Below are 12,070 nucleotides of genomic sequence, written 5' to 3'. Positions count from 1 at the left end.
AAGATCTGTAAAAAATACAAACACATGGAGGCTAAACAATACACTACTTAATAACAAAGTGATCACTGAAGAAATCAAAGAGAAAATCAAAAAATACCTAGAAACAAATGACAATGGAGACACGACGACCCAAAACCTATGGGATGCAGCAAAAGCAGTTCTAAGAGGGAAGTTTACAGCAATACAATCCTACCTTAAGAAACAGGAAACATCTCGAATAAACAACCTAACCTTGCACCTAAAGCAATTAGAGAAAGAAAAACAAACAAAAAAAACAAACCCAAAGTTAGCAGAAGGAAAGAAATCATAAAGATCAGATCAGAAATAAATGAAAAAGAAATGAAGGAAATGATAGCAAAGATCAATAAAACTAAAAGCTGGTTCTTTGAGAAGATAAACAAAAATTGATAAACCATTAGCCAGACCCATCAAGAAAAAAAGGGAGAAGACTCAAATCAATAGAATTAGAAATGAAAAAGGAGAAGTAACAACTGACACTGCAGAAATACAAAAGATCATGAGAGATTACTACAAGCAACTCTATGCCAATAAAATGGACAATGTGGAAGAAATGGACAAATTCTTAGAAAAGCACAACCTGCCAAGACTGAATCAGGAAGAAATAGAAAATATGAACAGACCAATCACAAGCACTGAAATTGAAACTGTGATTAAAAATCTTCCAACAAAGTCCAGGACCAGATGGCTTCACAACCGAATTCTATCAAACATTTAGAGAAGAGCTAACACCTGTCCTTCTCAAACTCTTCCAAAACATAGCAGAGGGAGGAACACTCCCAAATTCCTTCTACGAGGCCACCATCACCCTGATACCAAAACCAGACAAGGATGTCACAAAGAAAGAAAACTACAGGCCAATATCACTGATGAACATAGATGCAAAAATCCTCAACAAAATACTAGCAAACAGAATCCAACAGCACATTAAAAGGATCATACACCATGATCAAGTGAGGTTTATTCCAGGAATGCAAGGATTATTTAATATACAAATATCAATCAATGTGATATACCATATTAACAAATTGAAGGAGAAAAACCATATGATCATCTCAATAGATGCAGAGAAAGCTTTCAACAAAATTCAACACCCATTTATGATAAAAATCCTGCAGAAAGTAGGCATAGAGGGAACTTTCCTCAACATAATAAAGGCCATATATGACAAACCCACAGCCAACATAGTCCTCAATGGTGAAAAACTGAAAGCATTACCACTAAGATCAGGAACAAGACAAGGTTGCCCACTCTCACCACTCTTATTCAACATACTTTTGGAAGTTTTAGCCACAGCAATCAGAGAAGAAAAGGAAATAAAAGGAATCCAAATCAGAAAAGAAGAAGTAAAGCTGTCACTGTCTGCAGATGACATGATACTATACATAGAGAATCCTAAAGATGCTACCAGAAAACTACTAGAGCTAATCAATGAATTTGGTAAAGTAGCAGGATACAAAATTAATGCACAGAAATCTCTGGCATTCCTATACACTAATGATGAAAAATCTGAAAGTGAAATCAAGAAAACACTCCCATTTACCATTGCAACAAAAAGAATAAAATATTCAGGAATAAATCTACCTAAGGAGACGAAACACCTGTATGCAGAAATAAGACACTGATGAAAGAAATTAAAGATGATACAAATAGATGGAGAGATATACCATGTTCTTGGATTGGAAGAATCAACATTGTGAAAATGACTCTACTGCCCAAAGCAATCTACAGATTCAATGCAATCCCTATCAAACTACCACTGGCATTTTTCACAGAACTAGAACTAAAAATTTTACAATTTGTATGGAAACACAAAAGACCCCAAATAGCCAAAGCAATCTTGAGAACGAAAAATGGAGCTGGAGGAATCAGGCTCCCTGACTTCAGACTATACTACAAAGCTACAGTAATCAAGACAGTATGGTACTGGCACAAAAACAGAAAGATAGATCAATGGAACAGGATAGAAAACCCAGAGATAAACCCATGCACATATGGTCACCTTATCTTTGATAAAGGAGGCAGGAATGTACAATGGAGAAAGGACAGCCTCTTCAATAAATGGTGCTGGGAAAACTGGACAGGTAAAAGTATGAGATTAGATCACTCCCTAACACCATACACAAAAATAAGCTCAAAATGGATTAAAGACCTAAATGTAAGGACAGAAACTATCAAACTCTTAGAGGAAAACATAGGCAGAACACTCTATGTATATGTAACATCACAAATACTTAGTAGAAACAAGGAAAATATGATAAGGAATGTATTTCAAGCCTATTTGTGCAATCTTTTATATAGCTGGAATCATATTTTACACACATTCCCTATTTTAGGCTATTTGTCCTAATAAAACATAACCTCATCATGCCATTAAAAATTATTTGAAAGTGCTTTATTAACTAATTTTTATTGCTACAAATAGTAGTACTATTAAATGTCTTCTGCATATTTTTCTTTAGATTACTCCTTCAAGAAGAAATACATCTTAAAAATAAAATTACTGGGTTATGAGGCATGTGTATTTTTAAGGCTTTTAAAGTAAATTTAGTCCGCTTCTTCAAAAAGTATCATCAACTTATATCTCCGCCATCAGTAGATAAGGACATTTATCTTAATGCCCCAGACGGTTTTCAGTTTTATTATAATTTAAAATCGCTGATTTGATGAGTAAAAATCAGCATTTCATTGACAAGTATAATCTACTCACCAACACTGGCAGCCTCCTATCCCTGGCCTTATTGTTGCAGATTCAAAACAGGCATAGAAATGGAGCAAAGAGAGGAGAAAAGAAAAAAAAAGGACAGGGGAAAAAAAGGACAGTGAAAGTTAAAGTGAAGAGTTATGTGAGATAAGATTGAACAGCTGGAATTTTCAGTAACTTTTATGGTGAAAAAGTTACTGATTTTCCTCAGTCCTCAGGACAGTCCACATAGTTCACATTTTACAGCTCTGACAGACCCCACCACACACATATCCTTCTCCACTGCCACTTGCCTTTTCCCCACTAAAAGGTGGTGCAGCTCTCACTTATATTCTACCAAGTTTTCTCCTAAGCATTGGGACAAGGAAGGAAAAAAAAAGAAAATAGGAAATGGTCAACTGTATGACTTGTGATAAGAAGCTTCAACACTTAATAAAGCATTTTGTTGGTACTTCTATAAGGAAAAGTTCCATTAAGATGAATCCTTTCACAACACTGTAAATCAACTATACTTCAATTTTTAAAAATCCTTCTTTTTGTCCTAAGTTGTAATTGTCTGTTTATATAACAGCTTTTCCAAATAAATTATCAACTTCAAGACAGGGACTAAATCACATTTTACTTATATCTCTTGATTCCTCGCATTTCATAGATTTAAGAACATGTAAAGCATTTTTTTAACTGTTTGGAAAGTTTTAGCTTTGTGCATCTTACATTAGTTGGTCTAACCACTTATTTAGCTCCTATCTAAATCGATGTCACTTGCGCATGTTAGATATAATGTTAAGACTAGCTGATTGAAGGAAATTAAAAAATCCCCAACTTAAAAGGAGACTGTAACTGTTATACAATTAAGATGAAATGTTAAAGTAATAGTACAAGAATTATTTGGTAATGTGCATAAGTAATATGTTTGAGATACATAATTTTGCTAACAAAATTATGTGAGGTGTTAATATGAAATATTTCTATCAAAAACTGCCAGGCTGGTACCCAAAATGAGCTACACTAGGTTTCTTAAAAACAAACAAACAAAAAACATATGGGATATTAAAATCACGACGAAATAAACAGCAAAAAACTACATCTTATAAATCTCTGTAATTTCACGTTATCAAAAAAATATCATACTTATTGCTGAGCGGCCTTCAAGTAATAACTGGAGGCTGGCAATATAAATTATCCAAAAGCACCCTCTAGTGGCAAAAAAGCAATTCACATATAAAAGCAAAATTGTATAAAAATAATGAATATCATGACAATAATATTTAACTAAAAATTTTCTAAATGAAAATAAAAATGAGTGTGGCTACCATAAACTTTGTTTCAATGATTCTCCACCGCTCTATGCAATAACATAGTCAGTTGAAAAAAATCAACCTATCTTAGTACTAAAATTACACTCACCATTAAAAAACTGAAAATATACTTAGCATATAAAAATACATATATCTGCAATGCTAATAAAGACATAAGAGTTCTGCTGACTTTCTGTAGCTATGTACCTATTCTATTTTTTCATTCCCTAAGCTTCTACTCATGGTAGGAAGTGTCCACCTCTAGACTAAGGAAAATTGAGTGCAAATTAAACATGTCTAATCTGATATTTTCACTAGAGACAGCTCCTGTTTAAAATTTTAAATATGATGATCTAAATCACTAAGTATTCATCACAAATACTTTCTGCCATTCAACTGTATATTACCTAATTAGAAATATCCATAATGTTTCCTATCAACCTTGATTTCCCTAATGTTTTCAACTGCTAAATTTTATTGGCTATGAAGAGAATGTTTCTATGCCTTAAAAATCTTGTGAAGAAACATATTTATAATGCTTTGAAGTTATAAAACATTTCAATTCAATAAAATAGTAATAATTTCTTTAAAAGCTGACAGCACAAAAATACTGCCAAAGAAAACTCTTCTCATTAAAAAGTCTATATTCTGACTTCAAATATTTTCTTTATATTTCAGTACATTCCTATCTTTCTACCTGTTTCTGGATAAAAGATAATAAGACATCAGTGAAAACCAACTAGCATTTTTTTGCTTCATGTCTTTATTGAATAGGTTCAAAAATGAAGACATTATTTGTAATTAAAAAACAGTGAACAAGAGACAACAACAGCCACAATAATCTTACTTTTCCAAGCTAATAACTTTCAGAATATTACATAAGCAATTTTTACATTTTTAATTTATGCTTACAGTCATATTTTTATCCTACCACAATGGAAAATACTTGTGAAAATAAATAAAAATAAAATAAGTGATGCATAGATCAAGGAAAATTTCTTAAAAACTGAACTATTGCACAACAAATCAACATGAGAATAATATATGCAAGTAATATAAAAATGCATTTAAATACATTGCATCATGGTTCATAATTCATAAATATATTTCACCTACTTACTGTTTATAATAATCTCTGGGTTCTGGAATTAGATGATTTCTTACCAACCCATTTCCATGTAGCACATTATAACATTTACTTGCCACAGTAAAATTCAGTGAGAAACAAACATGTGCCACTTTAAGCTCATTCATCTATCCCTTCCTTGGGCAGACAAAAAATGTGATCTTTAAAAATATATTTGAAAGAAGACAGTGCTCAATTCTAGATCAAGACAAGAGTTTGAAGTTCTTCTTCATATGATTTATGATAATTAGAACAGAAGAACAAACTATTGAAATGGAATCCTAATATGTACATTATTCTCCTAAATTTATTACAGCTTATTCTAGTTGATGGAATAAGCTGTAATATTTTTTTTGACTTTTGACCCTTCCTTTTGACCGATATGACTGAGTAAAGGCAACCAGAAAAAAAATTAATAGAAAGGAAAGAAACTATAAGGTAAATAATTCCCATTCCTACTAAGTTATTCCCTGCCCAAATGGAAAAAAAAAAAACAAAAACCCAAAACAAAAAAACTAATGAATAAAATTATAAAGTATATGTATAAATAAATTTCAGAGAAAGTTATAAGCCACAAATTTCTACAATGATCCTTACAATTGATCAGAATCATAAATAAGAAGTTAGAAACTACCTATAATAGATATGCTTGTACCTTTATAATAAGATCAAGGCTCTGTTAGGTTTGATTCGACAGAAACTACTACTGAATTACTGAATATGGCTGCACAAGCAATCAAAGATGTCTACTACTAAATACTAAATACACTGAAAGTGACAATGACTAAACGCGGTATTTTAGTCAAAGTTAAAGAGGAATATAATTACATTTTTGTGAATGTTTAATTACATAATAAATCAGCTATCCATTAAAGCAATGCATTTTCAGTGGCTTTTTATTGTGATGTGAATGGTGATTCAGTGCTTAACACTAGAAAGGAAATATGAGTAGGAAAAATTAGATGTTCTCTTAACCTACCCATGACTACATATAACTATACTTCAAGTGACTAAAATTCAAATCCTTTTAAACCTGCATGCCCTGCACTAATGATTAATTATTGAAGTTACTGTCTATTAGGTGAGATGGTTTGTTTTAAAATCCATTAATATGATTTCTTCTAAATCAAGTACATAGATATAAATGCAAGATTTTGCAAGGAGTTTTTTGCATCTATTAAATAATATGCAAACTTTGCAAAAATGAAGTAGCAAATTAAAATTACTGTTCAGACATGAGTTTATGGAAATGAAAGGAAAAAAGTGAAATTTGAAGACAATTAGCAGTAGAAAGAATATATGTTCAACTAATACACAGAGTTAAAAAAGCATTCAGCTATAACTAGAATAAGATACATCTGTATTTTCAGCCTTGTATCTCTGAAAAAAAAATTGCATAATTGCATTTTAAAGAATTGAGCAAAGATCTCTAAATTATATAATCAATAATACACCGAGTAAAGGGCAACAGAGACCATAGGGGGTTTTTTCCCCTCTCCTTCTAAAAAATATTTATAAAATTAATAATTAAAGAGCTCTACAGAAAAATGACCTCACATAACTAAGTGTAACTAAAAATGTTCTCTTCAGTTCCAAAATTCCAAGCATCCCATCCTAAATGATACTACCTGAAAATAGGCACCAACAATAAAAATGTTTATTCTGATTTTCTGCTCAAAGTAATGATCATCCTAAAACTTAAAGGGCTAAGCACTAGTGTTTGAGAGTTGGTGGAGGTATGCTTAATGTGCTTTAAGAACAACAGAAAAGTAATACCTAAGTTAATGATTCCACTTGAAATTTTCTGACTGATAAGTGAACATCTCCTTGTATGGCACAGTTCAGGTTGTCAGGTATTTATTATATACAGTATATGTACACACACATATATACACACACACATTACACAGCCAAAGGATTATGCTCCAAAAACTGTTGAAAAAAGTATTATGAATGATTTTAGCACAAGATCACTAGAGGAAGTGCTCTAGATGTCCAAGCAGCAACAGTCATAAAATTCTGGACTTAGCTCTTTTCCTGTTTGGATTCTGTTCACAGAACCATTCTTCGAACGCCACATTCGCAGCAGAACTTTGCCCACTCTACAGGGTATTTAGTCCCACACTCATGGCAGAATTTTGGTAAGTGTCCCACTGAGTTTCCTTCAATGCCTTTAACGTTTCCACCATTAAGTGAAGAGACATAGTCTCCATCTGGCCTGGGGAGGTACAGAAAGAAAGTAGAAACACAAAGTTCATGTCAGTAGTTTTCAATCTGTAAGCCTTGGGAAACAGAACATAATATTAAGTGTAACTAAAAGCTTGCTTAATCTCATTGTTAATATTCTTCTAGTTCAGATTAAACAAAATCCATCGGGTCTTTTTCTAACCACTCCATCATGATCCATTGTTCTATTTGTCTACGCTTGAATCAGTATCACACTAATTACTATAGCTTCATAAATCATTCATGTATTATTCTTTAACTTGTCCTGGCTAATGTTAGGCTTTTGTTCTTTCATATGAAAAGAACTTGTCAGGATTCATAAACTGTGTTTGAAAATGGCACAGAATTTATACACTGATTTAGGAGAGAATAGATAGCTTTATAATATTGAATTTTATATTTTATAAAGAAGGTATATTTCTACTTAGGTTTGAACATCTTTGAAGTTTTGTAATTTTCTCCATCAAAGTTAAACTTCTTGCTTGGTTTTTAAATTGATTCCTAAATACCTTGAGTGAGTGTGAGAGAGAGAGAGAGAGAGAGAGAAAAAGAGAGAGGGAGAGTGTGTGTGTGTGTGTGTGTGTGTGTTTCTGAAGACTGCATTTTCTGTTTGTTGCCGATAAACAGACTGCAATAACTTTCAATATAATGATAAGAAAACCAGCAAATTTATTAAAAGACTTCATTATTATTTATTAATTTGTCTTTTTTTGGATATTCTATATATAATCATAATATATATATGTAAATATAACAGTTTTGTGTCCTTATTTCCATGTCTTGTAATTTTATTTTTTTTTACTACACTAGCTAGATTAAAATAGAAATTATAGCCGACATTCTTGTGTTTTTTCTGCTTTTACAGAAAATGCTTCTTACATGCCACCACTAAATATGAAGAGTGATGTAGGGTTCTAGTAAATCTAGCGTTCTTGTCAATTTAATGACATTCCCTTCTATTCCCAATTTTCTAAGAGCTTTTTTAAAAAAATCAAAAATAGGTGGTAAATCATATATTATTATTTGACGAATATTTTTTAACCCTTCCATCTGTTGATGTGAAAAATTATATTAATAGACTTTCTAATGTTAAATTAATCATTTTCTGTGATGAATCTACAGTGTCATGAATTTCACATCTGTGGCCTGGGTTTGATAAATTTCTTGGAGATTTTTATATGTATTTTCAAGTTTATAAGTAAGCCTGATCATAATCTTGCATTCTCTCATTAGTCTGGATATCACGGTTTCACTAACCTTTGAAAATAAGTTGAAGAATGTTGTTTTTCACCTCACTCCCCTGGAAAAGTTTGGTAGAACTTACTATATAAAACTATCATGAGCCCATTTTGTGTGTGTGTGTGTGTGTGTGTGTGTGTGTGTGTGTACACCGTATGTGTGTGTACGTGCACTCGTGTAGTGAGGAAGCAAGCATAGTTTAATTACTGATCCAATTTCTTTAATGATTATAGTTTCTAGTTCATTTGAAATAAGTTTTCAAAAGTTATATTTTTCTAGGAAATTGTGCATTTTATCTGTTTCAAGTTACTGGCAAAAAGTTGTTCTTATAATTTTAAATCTCTGCTGCATCTGTGGTTGCATTCCTCTTTTCATTCTGCATATTATTTGTACCGTCTCTCCTTTTTTGTTGATCCATCTTGAGAAGTTTATCATTTTAAATCAACCAACCTTCTCGTTTTGTGAGTCTTCATCATGTGTTATTCATTCACTTATTCATTTAAAAATATTTACTGGGAGCCTAGTTTATGTAAAGTACTCCTCTTGATCCTAGAGTTAAGAGCAGTAACAAAACAGATAAGAATCCCTGTGCCTAGGGAGCTTAGTTTTATGGAGAAGAAACAACATAAATAACATATATAGCATGTCAGCTAGAAAACAATAAAGCAAAGAGGACATGGTACAGGGTGGCAGAGACTGGTCAGAGCCGTTAGGATTGCAGTAGAGGGGATGAAGAATGAAAGAGTTTGGAGCATGTTGTGACAACGAAGTAAATTAGAACAAAGGGCCTGACAAAATTCAACCTGATGACAGCAGGCTGATGAGAATTTGAATTAATTAAAGGTGAAGTACCACACAGAATCCTGAAGCTCCCTCTCTACCTCCTGCCAACAAAGATACAGAAGCCAAGATTCGGATCTACTGGTCTCATCAGGATCTCTTGCAGTTGCTGAGCACCATCTGGGAGGAAGCTCCTATTTGACCACCAGGTTTTTTCCTTAATGCTCTCCATTATAATCTTTTTATTTCATTAATTTCTGTTTTATCTTTATTATTTCATGTACTATTAGTTTAGATTTACTTAGTTACTGATTTCTACACCAGTCTTCCTTGCAAAATTCCTCCTCTTCTGGACACTTTACTCTTTCCCAAGATACTCCCTTTGAATGTTCTTTTAGTCACGGTCTACAGCTGGTAAATTTTCTCAATATTTTTTGTCTGAAAACAGCTTTATTTCATTTTCATTCTTAGACTGACAGTATAGTTCAGTGGTTCACAAAGTGATTTCCTAATCTGGCAGCATCAGCATCAAGTGAGAATTTACTATAAATGCAAACCTGTGCCCCACTCCAGACCCACTGACTCTGAAATCCTCAGGTGGGGACAACGAGCTGTGTTGAAATTAGTGCTCCAGGGGATTCTGATGCACATTAAAGCTCGAGAACCACTGGTTCAGCTGGTGAACAATCAAAGGTCCACAGTTATTTTCCGTCGGCACCCTGAACGTGTGGATCGATTCCATTGTCTATTGGCTCCAAGTGTTGCAAGCGAGCTCTGTTCTAGCTGGGTGATCCTCACGTTGTCTAAGTAACGTCTTTCTGCTGTGGCTGCTTTTAAGACCTTCTCATGGTCTGTCTCCCCAAGTTTCATTACAATTCATCTACATGTTGTTTTCATTTTATTTGTCCTGCTTGGGATTGCTGTTGTTTGATTATGAGAACTCATGCTTTTCATTAATCCTGGATTATTTTCAGGTATAAATTATTCAAATGTTGCCTCTCACTCACTCTAGTTTCTTTCGACCTCTGACTCAACAAATCTTAGACCTTATTTTACCACCTATGATTTTTAATCTCTCTCACGCTTTCCTTCTCTCTTAGGACTACACTCTAGATAATGTCTTCGAATCTTTCCTCTAGTTCACTCCTCTCTTCTTCAGCCGAGTCTAATCTACAATTTAAACACCATCTTTTGAGGTTTTTCTTCCCTTATATTGAGTTGTTTGGTTCTTTTGTAAAGATGCTCTAATCTTTTTTTGATAGTATATTATAACTGTTAATGACTTCAATTCCCTGTCTTATTTCCTTATATACTTCAAACTGACTTATTTTACAAGTCATAATTATGATGATTTCGGTATCATAAGTCATGGGCACATGTGTTTGTTTTTTTTTTGCCTTCATGACTGATTCCTTGTTTCCTTGTACAGTGTGAAATTTCCATGTGTGTTCTGTAATTCAGAATTGCAAGCTCATGTTTATTTACCTGTGAGAATCAGGAGGCCTGGGTTAACAGCATTTCACACCAGAGATGATTCTTTTTGCTTTTGCTTTTACAAGCTCCAAGGAAGCTCTTAAACCAAGAGTATCTAAGCTATTTTTTCAGTTAAGAATTTCTTAGAATATGCAGATGTTGTGCTTTCAAACCTTAAACTCATGGGAAGGTGCGCCTAGAGTTATGAATTATTGGTGGGAATTCTCACATCCCTCTGAGCCATGGCTGAGACAGACAAGTTTCCTTGGAGTCTCTTATTCCTGAGTGGTAAAAAAATTTTTTTTCCCTAGTCCATCCTTTCACTGAGAGATAACCCTTTGAATACTGTGAGAGAAGGGTTAACACACTCTTTCTCCTTTTCTGTGTACATATTTGACCTTGGGATAACTTCCTAGCTCTGTTTAATGAAAACCCAATATAGGTGAAATGCCAGCTGTGTTTCTAGGCAACGGTGTTTATAAGCAGTCCACTGAAACTGGATATCTCCCTCAGGATAACCTGGAAGCTATGCCTATGAAACTGTTATATGAGATACTGGTCCCCTTTGGGGACAAAGGATTTCTCATTAAACTGTCCCTACACCCACCCACCTATGAGAACTTATTCTCTCACACCTGAGCTGTCAGCTAGACAGCCAAGGAAGACGAGCTCCAGGACCACTGCAAGGGGTCCCATGAAAGAGAAACACCTGACACTGCCCTGTTATTATCCTATATTTCTGTAAACAATTCCAGTGACAAATGTAATATACTGTCATATAAGTATCTCTGGCTGAGTCTAAGAAGACTCCTTACTGAATCTTTCAAGAGTCTTGGCTTAGAGCAAGAGGCACGGTGGGAAGGGTAACGAAAAGTTGTTTTTAACACTCCATTTTGTACAAGTCCAAGAAGTCAACTCCTCTCTCCCACAATGACCTTAAAACCCAAGTCTCTACATAGTGAAGATCACTGAAAACCTCAAATGTAGCTGCAGTGTGACAGTTAATTTACAATTTGACCTCTAGCTTCCTTTATATTTTCGTCTGTAGAAGTTCCCGTTACTTTTCTGAGAGCTAAGCTATACATTCAGAAAGATATTTTTTCTTTTTTATCCAGCATTTCTAGGTGTTTTGGGTGGGAGGGGTTGTCCTGGAAATGTAGTCTATCACACTGCTAGAAAAGTAAATCTCTGAGAATTCTCTATCTG

At 33.6% G+C, this 12,070-nt stretch overlaps 1 protein-coding gene across 1 annotated transcript in view; it reads right to left on the bottom strand.

The window, feature by feature from the left end:
* Positions 1–6,644: 6,644 nt before the first annotated feature.
* The window catches only part of ZC2HC1A (zinc finger C2HC-type containing 1A), a 42,875-nt gene continuing 37,449 nt past the window's right edge, over positions 6,645–12,070 (bottom strand). The window contains exon 9 of the mRNA XM_065895132.1: positions 6,645–7,364. Coding sequence (XP_065751204.1) covers positions 7,199–7,364 — 166 coding nt within the window. The 3' untranslated portion in view covers positions 6,645–7,198. The remainder of the gene's footprint in view (positions 7,365–12,070) is intronic.

The sequence above is a fragment of the Phocoena phocoena genome, chromosome 17 (assembly GCF_963924675.1).
Source record: "Phocoena phocoena chromosome 17, mPhoPho1.1, whole genome shotgun sequence".
NCBI classification, from domain to species: Eukaryota; Metazoa; Chordata; class Mammalia; order Artiodactyla; family Phocoenidae; genus Phocoena; species Phocoena phocoena.
The sequence above is the reverse complement of the archived record's forward strand: the minus strand, read 5'-3'. Positions and strand labels throughout refer to the sequence as shown.